The following is a 19,660-nucleotide window of genomic DNA, read 5'->3' as shown; positions in this document are numbered from 1 at the left end:
AGCATCATGTTTTTTTTAAAGGGAAATACTAATTAATTATTTGGTGGACATAAAATGAAAAAAAAAAAAAAAAAAAGCTGTCAATTAACATCAGGACTAGGTTGCAGACAGCGGTCATGCAGCCCACATTGTGTCCAAAGTCCAATCGCACAACTAGGACATGACAGTTTTCAGCCCAGACACCTCCAAAAAAATGACACCGCAATTGTGTTTTGGGTTGAATATAGGTGGCAGTATCAGCAGCAGTGGCCTGTGGCACCGTGGCTGCCAGATTGGGGAGGGAAAGATTCTCCTGCGGCCTGAATGGGATGCTGCGGCTTTTCTCCCTGTGGCGGTTGGGGGTTGAGTGGTGCGGCTGGTGGTAGCGGCAGAAGGATGTGGTGGGTCCCGCATTTCACGGCCACTGTCTGCAATGCTGATCCTCCGTGCCAAATCCACCGACGGATCCTCCTCCTCAGAGTCAGAGCTGACATCCCCATCCTGTGGATGATAGTCACGGTCCTTCATCCCATCATCAACATCATACCCCCCCTCCTCAAAACCCAGAACATCCTCCTCAAACTCCTTGCGGCTAACAGCCCTGTTCAATCGCGGCGACTGGAGCGAAAAGCTCGCTGACTGAGGGTAGGCTGCCCGCTGGGGTCGACACTGACACGGCAGACCTTCTGAGGGTGGCTGTAATGTTGCTCCCTATCCTCTTGCCCTTGCTGCCCCTCCCCCAGCTGCCGGTGCCAGCAGACATAGTACAACTTATATGTGATGATGTCACCAGATGATGTGGGGTACTCTTACTTTAATAAAATCGGGGTTGGGCTTTACATCAAATCAGCACGGAGTGACAGACCGCAGAGTAGAGTACAGACAGTGCACACTGTGTTATGGTGGCGGCCTGGCGGGTACACGTGGTACGTTCCTGCACTCGATTTCCCGCTCGATTCCCGTCGACTCGATTATTTCCGACATGTCCGATTTGCGTTTCGATGGATCGTTAGGTCGATTTGGCATACTTTACATGCGAATCGACCTAACGATCCATCGAAACGCAAATTGGACATGTCGGAAATAATCGAGTCGACGGGAATCGAGCAGGAAATCGGGTGCGGGAACGCACCGTGTGTACCCGCCAGGCCGCCGCCATAACAACTAACTGCAGTACTAACTACAATACAATAACACAGTAATCCTCCTATTCCCTATACTGTCCTGCTGGCCTACACAGATACAGACAGGACCTAACTGAGTGAATGAAAGCAAACAATTACAAGCTAGCTAGCTAAAAACACAATAGAACAATAGTGTAGTGAAGGTGTTTAGCACTCAAAGCTTTAGATTTATCACTGTATACAGCACTTGCTAAGCCAGCTCTGGACCAAGTCTGTCAGTGACCAGCCAGCCACACAAGCAAGGACGGTCTGTCTCATCATGCCAGCCCTCCTTGCTATACAGGGGGGCTGGCCAGGGTTCCCTTCTGTGATTGGGTGCCAGGACTTAGGCTGGGAGGCCTCTGATTGGCTCAATGAGGTCAGGTGGGGCTGGCCAGGGTTCCCCTCTGTGATTGGTTGCTAGGGCTTCTGCTGGGAGCCCTCTGATTGACTGAATGAAATCATCTCCTTACTAGTTGCACTATCCGGATCCGGATATCTGGACGGATACCCGTGGGTATCCGGATTATGCAGCTAGCTATCCGGATAGAATCCGGATAGTGATATCCGGATAGTGGCCCAGGTATCCAGGGATCTGGATCCGACCCGGATAGCGGAAAAATGGTCGGATACCCAGGTTAACCCGGATACCCGGATCCGGATGAGCATCCCTGGTGTTGATTGAAGTTTATTAAAGTATATTGCAATATACAGGGTGTACAATCTCAGAGCCGCTCGCTGCCTGCCAACAACCATCTGATTGAAGGAGTAATCCAGCTGCCTTTGTGCCTGATCCCTGGCTAGAGGGATAAAAGCCTACACGCTGGCTACTGCTGTACAGGTTTGCCAGCAAGTTCTAGAGGTAAGATTATTCTGAATTCACCCAATCTACTGCTGTACTGTTCCCCTGAGTGCGCTCTGTCTCTTCTTGTCTCAAACACACAGATACTTTTGCCACTGAGGTGGATACCAAGAGCAGCACCTTTATCCTCCCCCTCTTCCACCCTGCCACGCTAATCGCTCCTTCTGTTTGCTGGAAGTAAACCACCTGCTTCTTTTTCTAATATCTTTATTGTAAAGATCACATCATAAAAAAGGTTACATATACATAGCAAAAGTCTCATAAAGATCAAACATTGACCATAGTGTACAGAAAAGTAATAAACAACCTTCCATTATAATCCACACATACAATCAATATTTACTATAATTTTGATATTATTTTAACAGATTTTATAACGTAGTATAGGTTTCTAGAAATCTAGAAAGTAGAAAATCTATAGAACCAACAATACTCCCCGTTGATAGAAAAGAAAGTACAGATAAAAAGGTAAAGATGACACAACAATTATCAGTCGTTCGGAAGTTCGAGATTAATATCCCAATCATCCCTAACCTTCAGAAATTGCGCAGAGGCTTCATTAACTAATAATGTTAAGTACTCCATTAATCTAATCTGTCGTATCCATTAAATAACCTAAGGTGTTCCTTACGCTTTCAGGATCATATAGCCATGTAAGAAAGCAGCCCAAGAACTAGTATGATCCCCAAAGGGCAAGGCTAATGCTGGGTACACACATTGCGTTTCCGCGTCGATGCGCCGCTCAATTCGCGTCGATTCGATTATTTCCAACATGTACGATTCGCTGGATTGATGGATCGTTAGGTCGATTTGCCATACTTTACATGGCATTCGACCTAAAAATAATCAAAATGCGCTCGGAAATGCTCGGAAATAATCGAATCGAAGCGGAATCGCAACGTGTGTACCCAGCATTATCCTTTTGTCAGTAGAAATGACTAGTATCTTCAGTTCAAGCTCTGCATACGCTTATCAGGGTACCCAGTAGTGGGCTGATGTGTTCACTGGTGAGCAGGCTGGTTTGTAGACAGTTGGATTATGGGTCTGATTGCTACTGTTCACCTGAACTGGAGGACATAAAAGATTGTGTAGAACTGGCATAAACGTATTGAAAAGTTGTCTACTATTTGGTGACAGTAGCTTACAAAGCTTACTTGGATCGTATCAGAACACAGTAAAGGCTGCTGAAAAGTTTGTGAATTATTACTTTACTGCAACTGCAGTTACTTTTTTACACTCACACAGAAAAAAACCCAGAAAGTTTCTGATTGCTAAACTGCTAATAACTCACTAACCTCTAAGCAGCCCCTGCAATTGCCCAATTTTGGATAAGGGTTACAAATTCCTGACATCTAAAAACAAACACTTTGTATTCAATAAAGGCCAGATGTGCAGAATCACTTACATCCCCCATCTCTGGAGAACCTCAGTTAATCAGGCGTAATATGTCTAATACGTTTTGTATTAAAAGATGGGACTTTATATTGTTGCTGCTATGACTTCAGCTCTGCTTTATCCATGTTTTGCTGAGGTTTTCAACAGTCTGTGTACTTCCAGAAAAGTCTGTTTATGATTCTGACGACATCTCCTTTCTATTGCTTTGTTGCATTATCAGGAAACAATGTCAGCTCCACTCTGGATCTGGAAATGGAGAAGAAAAAAATAAACATGGATTTGAGAGCGTTTACAGAACTAAGCAATACGTTTGGCATAGCTGCAGGTGTAAAGCATTCTGTTCCTATTTTGCTTTCTTGGTCAGTACCCAACTCAACGCAGGTAAGTCACTTCGCATTTTTGCTCAGTATATACATTCTAAGTATGTTATGTCTTGAAATAAAGCAATAAAGCAATATTTTGTCCCTGGTTAGCAATGGTAGGCTCCATTCTGATGATTTTGGCTTTCCTATAAACATTTATGGATCTATGGTTTGCAATCGTAGCATGTACATGTTACAAAGAAAATAATGGTTGTGTGCAGAGGTATCACTACTGGGAATCAGCCCCCACAGCTGCTAGGGAGCTTGGGAGCAGGGAAGCAAGGAGCCTTATTTTCTTACCCTCACTCCGTCTGATCCAGCCCATACACGGGAACGAGATGCTTCACCTTCTTACCCTCACTCCCTCTGATACAGCCCATACATGGGACAAGGTCCTTCACCTTCTTACCCTCACTTCCTCTGATACAGCCCATACACAGGAACGAGGCTCTTCACCTTCTTACCAGCACCCCCCCTGATACAGCCCTTACACGGAAGTGAGGCTCTTCACCTTCTTACCCTCACTCCCTCTGATACAGCCCCTACACGGGAGCGAGGCTCTTCACCTTCTTACCCTCACTCCCTCTGCTACAGCCTCTACATGAAACAAGGCCCTTCACCTTCTTACACTCACTCCCTCTGATACAGCCCATACACAGGAACGAGGCTCTTCACCTTCTTACCAGCACCCCCTCTGATACAGCCCATACATGGAAGTAAGGCTCTTCACCTTCTTACCCTCACTCCTTCTGATACAGCTCCTACACGGGAGCAAGGCTCTTCACCTTCTTACCCTCACTCCCTCTGCTACAGCCCCTACACGAAACAAGGCTCTTCACCTTCTTACCCTCACTCTCTCTGATACAACCCCTACACGGGAACGAGGCTCTTCACCTTCTTACCCTGACTCCCTCTGCTACAGCTCCTACACGGGACAAGGCTCTTCACCTTCTTACCCTCACTCTCTCTGATACAACCCCTACACAGGAACGAGGCTCTTCACCTTCTTACCCTCACTCTCTCTGATACAACCCCTACACGGGAACGAGGCTCTTCATCTTCTTACCCTCACTCCCTCTGATACAGCTCCTACACGGGACAAGGCTCTTCGCCTTCTTACCCTCACTCCCTCTGCTACAGCCCCTACACGGGAGCAAGGCTCTTCGCCTTCTTACCCATACCCCCTCTGATACAGCCCCTACAGGGAAAAAAGACTCTTCACCTTCTTACCCTCACTCCCTCTGATACCGCCCCTACAGAGGAACGAGACACTTCACCTTCTTACCTGCACCCCCTCTGATACAACCCCTACACAGGAACGAGGCTCTTCACCTTCTTACCCTCACTCCCTCTGATACAGATTCTACACGGGACAAGGCTCTTCACCTTCTTACCCTCACTCCCTCTGATACAACCCCTACACAGGAACGAGGCTTTTCACCTTCTTACCCTCACTCTCTCTGATACAACCCCTACATGGGAACGAGGCTCTTCACCTTCTTACCCTCACTCCCTCTGATACAGCTCCTACACGGGACAAGGCTCTTCACCTTCTTACCCTCACTCCCTCTGCTACAGCCCCTACACGGGAGCAAGGCTCTTCGCCTTCTTACCCGCACCCCCTCTGATACAGCCCCTACAGGGAAAAAAGGCTCTTCACCTTCTTACCCTCACCCCCTCTGATACAGCCCCTACACAGGAACGAGGCACTTCACCTTCTTACCTGCACCCCCTCTGATACAGCCCCTACACAGGAACGAGGCACTTCACCTTCTTACCCTCACTCCCTCTGATACAGCCGCTACACAGGAACGAGGCTCTTCACCTTCTTACCCTCACTCCCTCTGATACAGCCCCTACATGGGAGCGAGGCTCTTCACCTTCTTACCCTCACTCCCTCTGATACAGCCCCTACACAGGAACGAGGCACTTCACCTTCTTACCCTCACTCTCTCTGATACAGCCCCTACACGAGATTGAGACGCTTCATCTTCTTACCCTCACTCCCTCTGATACAGCCCCTATACTGGAGCGAGGCTCTTCACTTTCTTACCCTCATTCCCTCTGATACAGCTGCTACACGGGAGCTTTAAGATGCATGATCATATATACTGTGTGGTATATATTTACTCCTATGTGCACAGGAGGAGCGATCTGGATAGGTGGTGTGGATTTTTAGAGGCAACAGTTGTATGATGGTGGCGTGGGGCGGCTCTATGATGACCATTCACTGTGGTTAGTAGAATATCTGTGTAGACAGGGATGGGGTAGGGACAAGACAAAAGGGGAAGTGCGCACTCATTTTCAAAACAATATAGGTGACTAGCCTCTCCGTGGAAGATTCTCACCTCTATAAGTTGCTGACTCACCTGTATGGGTTGGTCAGTGTTAGAGCTTTTGTCCCTTTGTGGGCCAGGGACATAGGCTCTGGATACAGTGTTGCCTTCGCCTGCTGTCTCCTTTCGGTCGCAGGATAACTCTGCCTTGGTACTTCCAAGTGTGGTCTCCAAGCTGGCTGGTACTTGTAGTCCTCCCGGTTTGGGGATACAGTGGCTTGCAAAAGTATTCGGCCCCCTTGAAGTTTTCCACATTTTGTCATATTACTGCCACAAACATGAATCAATTTTGTTGGAATTCCACGTGAAAGACCAATACAAAGTGGTGCACATCTGAGAAGTGGAACAAAAATCATACATTATTCCAAACATTTTTTACAAATCAATAACTGCAAAGTGGGGTGTGCGTAATTATTCAGCCCCTTGAGTCAATACTTTGTAGAACCACCTTTTGCTGCAATTACAGCTGCCAGTCTTTTAGGGTATGTCTCTACCAGCTTTGCACATCTAGAGACTAAAAACCTTGCCCATTCTTTTTTGCAAAACAGCTCCAGTTCAGTCAGATTAGACAGCGTTTGTGAACAGCAGTTTTCAGATCTTGCCACCGATTCTCAATTGGATTTAGATCTGGACTTTGACTAGGCTATTCTAACACATGGATATGTTTTGTTTTAAACCATTCCATTGTTGCCCTGGCTTTATGTTTAGGGTTGTTGTCCTGATGGAAGGTGAACCTCTGCCCCAGTCTCAAGTCTTTTGCAGACTCCAAGAGGTTTTCTTCCAAGATTGCCCTGTATTTGGCTCCATCCATCTTCCCATTAACTCTGACCAGCTTCCCTGTCCCTGCTGAAGAGAAGCACCCCCAGAGCATGATGCTGCCACCACCATATTTGACAGTGGGGATGGTGTGTTCAGAGTGATGTGCAGTGTTAGTTTTCCGTCACACATAGCTTTTTGCATTTTGGCCCAAACCTTCTTCCACATGTTTGCTGTGTCCCCCACATGGCTTGTGGCAAACTGAAAATGGGACTTCTTATGTTTTTCTGTTAACAATGGCTTTCTTCTTGCCACTCTTACATAAAGGCCAACTTTGTGCAGTGCACAACTAATAGTTGTCCTATGGACAGATTCCCCCACCTGAGCTGTAGATCTCTGCAGCTCGTCCAGAGTCACCATGGGCCTCTTGACTGCATTTTTGATCAGCGCTCTCCTTGTTTGGCCTTTGAGTTTAGGTGGACAGCCTTGTCTTGGTAGGTTTACAGTTGTGCCATACTCCTTCCATTTCTGAATGATCGCTTGAACAGTGCTCCATGGGATGTTCAAGGCTTTGGAAATCTTTTTGTAGCCTAATGCTCGGTCTACACGCTGCGATGTGTCTTATCAATCGAGCTGCTGATGCGGCTCGATTGATAAGTTTGACAGGTCCGATCTCGCCGCCGCCGATTCCCTGCTCGTTCCCCACGAGCGGACAATGGCAGGGAATCGAGCGGGAGATAAGCGGCACCGGCGGCTGCGAGGGGGGATCGAATCCGACGCACGCACGGGCGAGCAGGGACGTGGCGGGCACACGCGGGGATGCAGCAGAGGGGATCCAGTGGCTGATCGAGCTGCCGGATCGCTACGTGTACACCCAGCATAAGCTTGCTTTAAATTTATCAATAACTTTATCCCTGACCTGTCTGGTGTGTTCTTTGGACTTCATGGTGTTGTTGCTCCCAAGATTCTCTTAGACAACCTCTGAGGCCCTCACAGAGCAGCTGTATTTGTACTGACATTAGATTACACACAGGTGCACTCCATTTAGTTATTAGCACTCATCAGGCAATGTCTATGGGCAACTGGCTGCACTCAGACCAAAGGGTGCTGAATAATTACGCACATCCCACTTTGCAGTTATTGATTTGTAAAAAATGTTTGGAATCATGTATGATTTTCGTTCCACTTCTCACGTGTACACCACTTTGTATTGGTCTTTCACGTGGAATTCCAATAAAATTGATTCATGTTTGTGGCAGTAACATGACAAAATGTGGAAAACTTCAAGGGGGCCGAATACTTTTGCAAGCCACTGTAGATGATGGTAGAATGTGCAGAGTATTAAAGCAGAGAGGTGAAGAGGCAGGAATGGATAGCAGTGCGGCACAGGTGACTATGCGCCCAGTGCCCCTTGTAGCCAGGTATATGCAGCCTCACCTGTGGAACGCCGAGAGTGGTTTCCTGGCTGGTGAAGCATACTTGTGCGGTGTCACTGGCAGTGGAAATGTGGAAGGAAGAACTATGGTATATCTGCCCGGAGAGAGCTGGTCACATAGGGGATGAGCTGGTGCACTTGCAGTTCAGGCACTCTGCCTGCGTCGGCTGTGTGAAACCGTCACGCAGATGAGTGCTGTACGTCAGTGCTCCAAGTGGAGGTGGTTGAGCGACGCAAGACGCTGGCACGCTAGCTGGAGTTGTCGCTCCCCGCTGCATGGGCTGATCTCCCCTGATGGTCCTGTAGCGTGCCAGCGTCTTACCCTCACTCCCTCTGATACAGCCCCTACATGGGATCAAGGCTCTTCACCTTCTTACCCTCACTCCCTCTCAGTGGCGGACACAGCCAGCAGTGAGCCCCTGTGCAAAATTTGAATTGTGGGCCCCTGAATAGGTGTGGATAGAACCTGCGTGGCAATGACCGGATGAGGGCGGAGCTAACTGTAATTTAAAGTGAACCCGGGGTGAGAGTGATATGGAGGCTGCCATATTTATTTCCTTTTAAACAATACTAGTTGCCTGGCGGCCCTGCTAATCTATTTGGCTGCAGTAATAAACTGAATTACACCAGCAACAAGCATGTAGCTAATCTTCTCAGTTCTGACAATATTGTCAGAAACCCCTGACCTGCTGCATGCTTGTTCAGGGTCTATGGTTGAAAGAATAAGAGGCAGAGGACCAGCACAGCAGCCAGGCAACTGGTATTGCTTAAAAGGAGAGAAATATGGCAGCCTCAATATTATTCTCACCTCAGGTTCCCTTGAAAAGTGCAACGCAAAGACAGTGGGCCCAAGTTTTGGTGACCCTTTGCCCAGAAAATTCACATAATTTTGCAGGTTTTCTCAAGAAAATACACATAGGCCTGGTGCACACCAGAGGAGTTTTTCTGAGCGTTTTGAGTTTTTAAATCTGCTGCTAATGTTATCCTATGTGTCTGTGCACACTGGAGCAATGAGGTTTTGTAAAAAAACCCATAGCATTACATTGGGAAGAGCTTTTGAAACCTCTAAAAGCTCTTCCCAATGTAATGCTATGGGGTTTTTTACAAAACCTCATTGCTCCAGTGTGCACAGACACATAGGATAACATTAGCAGCAGATTTAAAAACTCAAAACGCTCAGAAAAACTCCTCTAGTGTGCACCAGGCCTTAATGTGAGCAGATATGCCCAGAAAATACATTCAATCATGTCGGCAGATATGCCCAGAAAATACATTCAATCACGTCGGCAGATATGCCCAGAAAATACGTGCAATCATGTCGGCAGACCTGCCCAGAAAATACGTGCAATCATGTCGGCAGACCTGCCCAGAAAATACGTGCAATCATGTCGGCAGACCTGCCCAGAAAATACGTGCAATCATGTCAGCAGACCTGCCCAGAAAATACGTGTATTCATGTCGGCAGACCTACCCAGAAAATACGTGCAATCATGTCGGCAGACCTGCCCAGAAAATACGTGCAATCATGTTGGCAGACCTGCCCAGAAAATACGTGCAATCATATCGGCAGACCTGCCCAGAAAATACGTGCAATCATGTCGGCAGACCTGCCCAGAAAATACGTGCAATCATGTCGGCAGACCTGCTCAGAAAATACGTGCAATCATGTCGGCAGACCTGCCCAGAAAATACGTGCAATCATGTCGGCAGACCTGCCCAGAACATACACCTGCTAATATATATATATATATATATATATATATATATATATATATATATATATATAAAAAACATTTACTCACCTGCAGCAGCAGACCTCCTGTCCCAGCCTCCATCCGGCGTGCAGCTACCATGGGTGGTTGGGTGGATAGGTAGCCTGGTGGGTGGGTGGATAGGTAGGTAGCCTGGTGGGTGGGTAGGTAGGCAGCCTGGTGGGTGGGATAGGTAGGTACCCGGGTGGGTGGCTGGGTGGGTAGGTAGCCTAGTAGGTGGGTAGGTAGGTAGCCGGGTGGGTAGGTAGCCTGGTGGGTGGGTAGGTAGCCAGGTGGGTAGGTAGGTGGGTGGGTAGGTAGCCGGGTGGTTAGGTAGTCTGGTGGGTGGGTTGGTAACTAACCCGGTAGGTAGGTAGGTAGCCGGGTGGCTAGGTAGGTAGCCGGGTGAGTGGGTAGGTAGCCTGGTGGGTGGGTAGGTAGCCGGGTGAGTGGTTAGGTAGCCGGGTGGGTAGGTAGGTAGCCGGGTGGGTAGGTAGGTAGGTAGCCGGGTGGGTAGGTAGCCTGGTGGGTGGGTAGGTAGCCGGGTAGGTAGGTAGGTAGCCAGGTGGGTGGGTAGGTAGGTAGCCGGGTGGGTAGGTAGCTTGGTGGGTGGGTAGGTAGCCGGGTGGGTGGATAGGTAGCCGGGTGGGTAGGTAGGTAGGTAGCCTGGTGGGTGGGTAGGTAGCCGGGTGGGTGGGTGGGTAGGTAGCCAGGAGGGTGGTTAGGTAAGTGGCCGGGTGGGTAGGTAGCTGGGTGGGTGGGTAGCTATCCGGGTGGGGGGCCCGACTCCTATCCTATCCTCCCTCCCTCACCTCAGGGGGCCCCCCTCCTGGTATGCGCGGCGGGAGAGCGGCAAATACAGGAAGTCTCTGGGGCTCCAGCAGGCGCTAGAGGCTCAGCCGCTTGGTCTCCCGTGTCTCCAACTTTGTATACTGCTCGCTACTTCCTGGTTTAGTAGCGAGCAGTATAGAGTTGGAGACATCGGAGACCAAGCGGCCGCTGAGCCTCCAGCGCCTGCCCGGAGCCCCAGAGACTTCCTGTATTTGCCGCTCTCCCGCCGCATGAGGGCGGGGCCCCGAGGTGAGGGGGGGAGGATAGGAGTCGGAGCCCCCCAGGGAAAAAAAAAAAATAATAATAATTTAAAAAAAAACAACAGCAATACTTAATGGGCCCCTGAAGCAACGGAACTTCAGGGGCCCTCGTGCGGCGGCACGGCCTGCACGGCCGTATGTCCGCCACTGCTCCCTCTGATACAGCCCCTACATCTGAACTGATGCTTGCAAGCAAGGGAGCAAGGTGCCTCACTTTTATACCCTCAGTCCCTATGATACAGCCCCTACAGCTGAAATGAAGCTTGGGAGCAAGGGAGTGAGGTGCCTTACCTTAATATCCTCATTCCCTCTGATACAGCCCCTATAGCTGAACTGAACATTGGGAGCAAGGGAGCGAGGTGTCTCACCTTTATATCCTCACTCCCTCTGATACAGCCCCTACAGTGGAACTGAACCTTGGGATCGCGAACCACCGCACCGTTCGGGCCATCTCTAAAGGTGAGGCACCTCGCCTCACCTTTAGAGATGGCCCGAACGGTTCAGTGGTTCGTGATCGAACGTGAACTATGTGAGTTCGACCCGCCCCCTATACTACATCATTAGGGTCAACTTTGATCCTCTACATCACAGTTAGCAGACACATAGTAGCCAATCTGGCTACACACCCTCCTGGATCCCCCCCCCCCCCCCCACCTTATAAAAGGCAGGCAGCATCGGTCATTTCCCTCACTCGTGTGGCTGCCGGAATTAGAGAAGGGAGAGAAACCTGCTGTAGACAGGGAAAGCTCTTGTTAGGCTTGTTAGCTTGCTCCTTGCTAATACGTATTGCTAAAAAGCACCCCTCAACAGCTCTTTTGAGATCTAATGTTGTTCTTGTGATCTATTTTTTGTGTGTGTGTGTGTGTGTGTGTGTGTGTGTCCCACAGACACTTGCATATACAGCCCTGTCAGTCAGTCGCAGCTGGCTCTTGGCCCCTCAGTAACTGCCACTGTGCCACTGCCAGGCCCAGCACATTCAGTTCACCGTACCTATGTGTGTGACACACAGTGATACCAATCACTGCATACCTGTTCAGTGCACCTACCTACGTGACCACACACAGTGTTATATTATATACCAGTCACTGCACCTGTTCATGGTACCTGTGTGTGTGACAGCTGCACATTTGTAATACCAATCGCAGTGAAGGTGCCATCAGTGACTTGATCCCATATGCTTTCTTCCTGGAGCATGCCGTGTGTAGAGTGGTGGATCAAGCTGTGGAGGAGCGTGAACAGGAACAGTTGCAGGAACAGGAGGAAGAGTTGTGGGATCAATTCTCAGCAGAACCAGATGTTTCCTCAACACCTGCGGCAGCACAGAGGGGGGAGAAGGAGGAGGAAGAGTTGTGTGGGGAAGAGGAGTCAGATGATGAGGAAGGTTTTGTTTTTTTAGGAGAAGGAGGAAGAACAACCCGCATCAGGCATTGCAGGGGACTTGTGCTGCTCAACGTTCCAGTGGTATTCTTCATGGCTGGGGGGAGGAGAAGAACTTACCTGACATCACTGAGGAAGAGCAAGAGGAGATGGATTGTACATCTGCATCCAAATTTGTACAGATGGCGTCTTTCATGCTGTCCAACCTATTGAGGGCCCCCCGTATAAAAAAAACTCAAGGGGAATTACCTGTACTGGGTGGCCACGCTACTAGACTCTCGGTATAATCACAAAGTGGCGGTGATGTTACCAACTCACCTGAAGGCAGAAAGGATGCAGCACTTGCAGAACAAGCTGGCAACTATGCTTTACAGTGCGTTTAAGGGTGATGTCACAGCACAACGGAATAAAGGTACCACTGCTAGTAATCCTTCTCCCATTTCCACGTAGGCAAAGTCGTAATGCTCCAGCGATCTCATGGTGATGTCGGACATGCGGACATTCTTTAGTCCAACATCTCGCCTTAGCCCTTCTGGATCCACCCTCTACCAACGCCTCGACCTGTAGGTAGCCGACTACCTGGCCTTAAGTCTGCATGTAAACACTATGAGAATGAATGAGACATGAATCTCGGAGGGCTACTGCCCGCCCACGTCAGTCCCCACACGCAGCATCTCTGCCTGCACGCCGTGTGACTGCCTGCCCCAAGATTAATTTGCTCCCCACACAGCATCTCTGCCTGCAGGCCACTTCACTGCCTTCTCCGCCACCACCAACAGGGTCCAGGACTCCAGGCGGATTCATGCATTTTTAAGACCACTGCTAGCAGTGGCCGCTATAATAATGTTTCTGCTGCGTGTACATGCCTGCCTAATGTTTCTGGCTGCACTGCAGCTGCAACAACAAAACAAAAGGCATGTACATGTGTCAATTCCCCTTCGTGATCGTTACCTTGCCGCGGTGAAGGGGCTTGTGTATCACAATGAAGCAATGACCACCAGCTGTATGAGTGTCTCGGGGGGGGGCACACCCAAGATAATAAGGTCATTGCTTCATTGTGGACAGACCAAATTCAATCAGCTGGACAGTCACTGCTGTTCTGTCGTTGAGCTACCTCAGCCCGGCGACCATATGGGCTTGAAAACCGCCATGGCCTGCACTCTCACCATGGTGTGCACCAGTCCAGTACGCCCATCACTACACAAACAACCGGTGGGTTACACAGTGAGTTTGGTCTGTCAGTGTGAAGCAGTACACTAATTACACTACCTAATTGATGTATACACATGCAAGATGTTTTAAAGCATTTTAGGCCTCCAATTTAGCATGCAATGTGATTTCTGCCCTTAAAGAGACACTGAAGCGGAAAAAAAAAATATGATATAGTGAATTGGTTGTGTACTATGAATAATTACTAGAAAATTAGCAGCAAAGAAAATATTCGCATACTTTTATTTTCAGGTATATAGTGTTTTTTCTAACATTGCATCATTCTATAATATGTGCAGATTACACAACACTCAGCATTCAAAATGAGTCTTTCAGAGCAGTCTGTGAAGTAATGACCTCTCCTCTAGCAGAGGAAAAGTAAATAGTCCAGGAACAGTTGAGATAATAAAAGTCAGATAACAGCCCTCTCCACGACTAACTTAATCGGAGAGCTTAATGGCTTGTTTGCATAGAGATAACAACTGGAGTTTCTCAACTCTTCCTGTACTGGAAACAATTACACTGATGTATCTGATCTTAATGTTTTATTTCTTAGCTGTGCTACACATACAAATCATAATATCATCATTTTTTTTTCGCTTCAGTGTCTCTTTAAAACGCTGCTGTGCGTCAAATCCTGATTTTTCCCAGGGACTTTTGGCATGTATCCCACTCCGCCATGCCCCCCTCCAGGTGTTAGACCCCTTAAAACATCTTTTCCATCACTTTTGTGGTCAGCATAAATGTTTCTAGATTTCAAAGTTTGCCTCCCCATTGAAGACTATTGCGGTTCGCGAAAGTTAGTGCGAATCGAACTTTTGCGGAAGTTCGCGTTCAAGGTTAGCGAATCGAAAATCGTAGGTTTGAGCCATCTCTACTCACCTTTATATTCTCACTCTCTCTGATACAACCCCTACAGCTGAAATGACGCTTGCAAGCAAGGGAGCAAGGTACCTCACCTTTATACCCTCACTCCCTCTGATACAGCCCCCACAGCTGAACTGAACCTTTGGAGCAAGGGAGCGAGGTGCTTTACTTTCATATCCTCACTCCCTCTGATATAGACCCTACAGCTGAAATGGGAGCATGGGAGTGAGGTGCCTCACCTTTATATCCTCGCTCCCTCTGATACAGCCCCTACAGCTAAACTAACGCTTGCAAGCAAGGGAGCAAGGTACCTCACCTTTATATCCTCACTCCCTCTGATACAGCCCCTATAGCTGAACTGAACATTGGGAGCAAGGGAGCGAGGTGCCTCACCTTTATATCCTCACTCCCTCTGATACAGCCCCTACAGCTGAACTGAACCTTGGGAGAAAGGGAGTGAGGTGCCTCACCTTTATATCCTCTCTCCCTCTGATACAGCCCCTACAGCTACAAGGGAGCTTGGGAGCAAGGCACCTCATCTTCATACCCTCACTCCCTCTGATACAGCTTCCCTCCCCACTCCAGTGCATAGGTTCTTCTAGCCATACTTGTTTGGACGAAGGGTGAGTCATGGTGGCCACACTGTTATGTGACCAGTGGCAGATGGACATCTTGGCTGTAGTGGTCTCTACAGGGAGGAGAAATAGACAATGCAGGAAGGTCCTTCAAAGTCTTGCCAGGGGCCCCAATGATTTGTAGCTATGCCCCTAGTTTTGTGAAGGAACAGCCAGACAGGTGCTAGATTTCATCTAAACATTTTGCAAGGTAAAAGACCAGAGCTTATTCAAAGGATCGCAATCACAACAAACAGTAAATTGTAATCATAATTATACACATTCACATAAGTGAAATGCATTGTAAAATTAACTACTTCTTATTTAGCCGTCACTATTACATATATTATAAATCTGGCAGCTTTGACCTGCTTAACCACAGGCTTTGGACTAGTACCTCTCCTCATAGGGGATTTTCAAAGTCTCCTTTATTCATATTTATGATAGGGGCCCTTAAAGTACTGTGGGCAGCAGCACTTTATGTGTATTTTCTTCTGTATGATCCACTGTATAACTAGAACCATATATGCCACCTGTTTGGGACTGTTGTTCATATGTTCTATGTGACTTTTATACTGCCTTTTTCTTCTCATCAGGTGCTACTACAAATCACTGCAAGCGATGCAGATACTGGTGGATCTTTCAGAATCAACTGTGACCAAGGCACAAGCGTATTCCTTGTTGCTAATGTCAAATCTGAGCAGCAGAGGTCAGTATTTCCATTAGATAGATTACTGATTAAAACAAAAAAAGAATGGCTGTCTTCCAGCTACTTGCAAATGGTAAAACAGACAAAACTTTTGGATTACGTAATTGTCTGTTAATGAAGGAATAAATGTAATCTCTTTCCACTGGTTATTCCAGCAGAACATCTGATCAGGTCATAGAAACTACCAGTTCCTAATTATGGTGAAGTGGTCAGAAAGAACCAAAAACAACCAAGAAAAAAAACCTCTTCTGCCAGAGCTGAATGGTACTTGGCTATATTATAGCCAAGCGTCCATTGCCACAGCACTGCCACTATGGCAAGGTGGAGGCCAACTATTCAATAGCCAAACTTTGTACGTAGTCACAGCTGCATTCACTGCCACTAGCTATTCCATAGCCAAACTCTGGCACTTCCATCTCCACTATAGTCACAACTTTAATTGTGGGCTATGATGAAGCCCAGTTTACTCGGCATGCATTATCCCCAGTTCACCTGCTTCGGCTTTAACAAACAGGGCCATTTTTAACCAAAGTCATTTGATCACCTGCTTCTGCGGTTTTTGTGCAGAAGCAGGAAGTTTAGTGTCCTGAAGAGCAACAGCATCACTGGTCCCTGGAGAGCAGACACAGGATCCAGATAGTGTAAGTTGCAGGCAGCCGCCACTGTTTCCCTCTGTGACCCCTCCCCCTTGCATCCTTCTGTCCCCCTTGTGCCTTGGTCAGTCTCGCTGTGCCACCTTTGCTCTCCTGTATGTCCCTCTGTTCCCTTGTGCCTCCTTCAGTTCCCCTGTGCCACCTCTGCTCCCCTTTGTAACTCCTTCTTCTCCCTGTGCCTCCCTCTGTCCCCTTGTGCCTCCTTCAGCACCCTTGTGCTGCCTCTTCCCCTCTGTGCATCCCTCTGTCCCCCTGTGCCTCCTTCTATCCCCCTGTTATTCCTTCTGTCTCCTTGTACCTCCTTCTGTCCCCCTTTGTGCCTCCTTCTGTCCCCTATTGTGTATCTTTCTGTCCCCTACTGTGCCATATTCTGTCCCCCTTTGCACCTCCTTCTGTCCTCTTGTGCCTCCTTCTGTTTCCCTGTGCCTCCTTTTTTTCCCTTCTGGCCCATATGCCTCCTTCTGTCCCCCATTTTGTCTCCTCTGCCCCCCCTTTGTGGCTCCTTCTGTCCCTCTTCCTGCCTCCTTTTGCAAGAAAATATATAATTTAGTGTCTCTCCTGACATATGACTGAAATTAAGTGCTGTCATGTGCTGCATAAATTCCTCCTACCTAGTAGATTTTACAACAGAGAGTAAATCTATGTTTGCATAAATAGGCTGCTATGAATTCCATAAAATTATCAGTTTCCTTGTTCATTATACATCACTTGTATGACCCAAACCTGCAATAGAGGTGTGCACAGGGGCAGAATCTCCACCCATGTCTACTCATACCCATCCTATGGGGTGAGATGATCCAGAATAAATGGGGATGTGGGGAGATGAGTGGAGCGCATGTTTTCATGCACACCTCTCTCCTGTTGTAATATGAAGTGTGCCTAGAATCTTGGAAATGTTCCTTCCTATATTGTATATCCTGTTAAATAGCTACTTATTTTCCTTTCTTTCAGTGATGAAGTTATTGTGAAAGCAACACACAGCATATCTGCACTGCAGTCCTACCTCCCGACCTCTAGCAGCTTAATCACTGCGGTGAGTGCACAGGAGCAAGTGCAGTGCATCGAGTATGTGTCTCCTGTTATCTAAGGGCAGTCTCCAGATTGATGAAGTACTTTCTGATAAGTTAATTTTACAACTGATAGATGTTAATTTTGACCTAGCTAAGTGTTGATACGTACATTATATGAGCTATACACTGACATGGGTTACATAAGCTGAAAAACTGATCCCAAGGAACACAAAACAAAATCTCAAAGGGGCAATGGTCAGTGTGAGAGATCGCCACTGTGAGCGCTCCGGGCTGTCCCCTATGCTTAGGGCCCTTTTACACTTAATCAGTTGGTATGCGTTAGTGTGCGTTCGTATGCGTTAGTACGCGTTAGTGCGTATTGGTATGCGTTTTTTCCATAGCAATACATTGGGAAGAAAATTTCAGTTAAAACGCGTTAAGTGTGAAAGGTGCCATAGGAAAACATGGGCATTACTTTGAAAATCAGTTTTCTTTCAGTTATAACTGAGAGCAACTGATTAAAGAGGAACTCCAGTGAAAATAATGTAGTAAAAAAAGTGCTTCATATTTTACCATAATTATGTATAAATGATTTAGTCAGTGTTTGCTCATTGTAAAATCTTTCCTCTCCCAGATTCACATTCTGACATGTATTACATGGTGACATTGTTACTGTGGGCAGGTTATGTAGCTGTTTCTAGCTGTTTTGGCTGTTAGAGACAGCTGTAAACAGCTATTTCCTGTCTGTGAACATTGTTACATTGTGGCAGTTTGCCCAAAGTACCGCAGTATTCAGAGCTTCTTGTGGGAGGGGTTTCAGCACAAAATCAGTCATACAGCACCCCCTGATAGTCTGTTTGTGAAAATCATTATATTTCTCATGTAAAAGGGGGTATCAGCTACTGATTGGGATAAAGTTCAATTCTAGGTTGGAGTTTCTCTTTAAGTGTAAAAGGGGCATTACTCCCGCACTCGTTCATGTTGCCGTTGGTTGGTAGGGAGATCAGTGAATGGGAACACAGTTCCCATTCAGTGATCTAAATTTCAGTGTCAATGATCACCAGCATCGATGAGATGCCTGCATCATCGTATCTAAGGAAGTAACACTTCAACGCATGACTTCCTGTTTGTGGCCAAATAGTAAAATTTCACACACATACTTTTGTTTTAATAAAAAGACCCATACTTCCATTTAAAATTAACTCCTTCCGGGGGGCGTGGCTTGCTGATGGCGCGAGCAGGACTTGCTTGAGCTGAGCTCTGCTTCACCGTCGCTCCCAGGCTATAAACAAGCACGTTTCAGCTCACCGTTTCAGTCCCACATGGGCGGTAGGAGAAGCAGGAAGGAGCGGAGACATTCTGGACACTCTCGTTCTCCCAAAATCCAAAGTTATTTTCGTCCGACCACCCGCTCGCTGAGCGCCGCTGATGGTTCCAAGATGGAGGAGGGGCCTCCTGCACATGACAAGGCCGCAGCCATGCCTAATGCTGAGCAGATATCAGAGGCAGACGTTTCTAACCCTCCCTCCCCTCCAAGGTCTGAAGGCTCGGACTCTTATGTAGACACGGACCTCCATGACTACATCCGCTCTCTCCCGACCAAAGACAACCTGGAGAAATACGTCAGTAGAATCTAGGCTACCTACCGCAGGGAACTGGAGGAGGTCAAAACAGAGATTCGCCATATTGATCACAGAGTAGAAGAATCAGAGAAGGAGATAGAGAAGCTGGAAAAGAAACAGAAAGACCAAGACGCAATCCTGGAGAGACATTCCAATCAAATTAAGGATATCTACATGAAGATCGACAACCAGGAGAATAGGCAACGTCGCAACAACCTCCGGGTCAGAGGGATTCCGGAATCCACCAAGGTACAAGATTTAATCCACACACTAACGGGCATCTTTAATATGTTCCTTGGAAACCCCAGTGACACTCCCATTGAAATGGACAGAGCTCACTGTACCCTAGGCCCCGTGAGCACAAACCCAGACTGCCCGAGAGACGTAGTGTGTCGCTTGCATTACTATACGGTAAAGAAAGCTATCTAGCTAGCTGCACGGGACAAGGGCCATATTGATTTCGATGGCG

The 19,660-nt window shown here is 47.7% G+C and overlaps 1 protein-coding gene across 5 annotated transcripts in view; it reads left to right on the top strand.

Moving 5' to 3' along the window:
* The window catches only part of LOC137524618 (uncharacterized), a 571,079-nt gene that overhangs the window by 361,916 nt on the left and 189,503 nt on the right, over positions 1 to 19,660 (top strand). For all 5 annotated transcript variants that reach the window (XR_011022737.1, XR_011022738.1, XM_068244694.1 and 2 more), the window contains exons 51-53: positions 3,620 to 3,780; positions 15,794 to 15,906; positions 17,511 to 17,592. Coding sequence is in view for 3 of the 5 variants with exons in the window: in XM_068244694.1 (XP_068100795.1) it covers positions 3,620 to 3,780; positions 15,794 to 15,906; positions 17,511 to 17,592 (356 nt within the window). In the remaining 2 variants the exon portion in view is untranslated. The remainder of the gene's footprint in view (positions 1 to 3,619; positions 3,781 to 15,793; positions 15,907 to 17,510; positions 17,593 to 19,660) is intronic.

This window comes from Hyperolius riggenbachi, chromosome 7, assembly GCF_040937935.1.
Source record: "Hyperolius riggenbachi isolate aHypRig1 chromosome 7, aHypRig1.pri, whole genome shotgun sequence".
Lineage (NCBI taxonomy): Eukaryota > Metazoa > Chordata > Amphibia > Anura > Hyperoliidae > Hyperolius > Hyperolius riggenbachi.
This window is presented reverse-complemented; position numbering and strand designations above follow the sequence as displayed.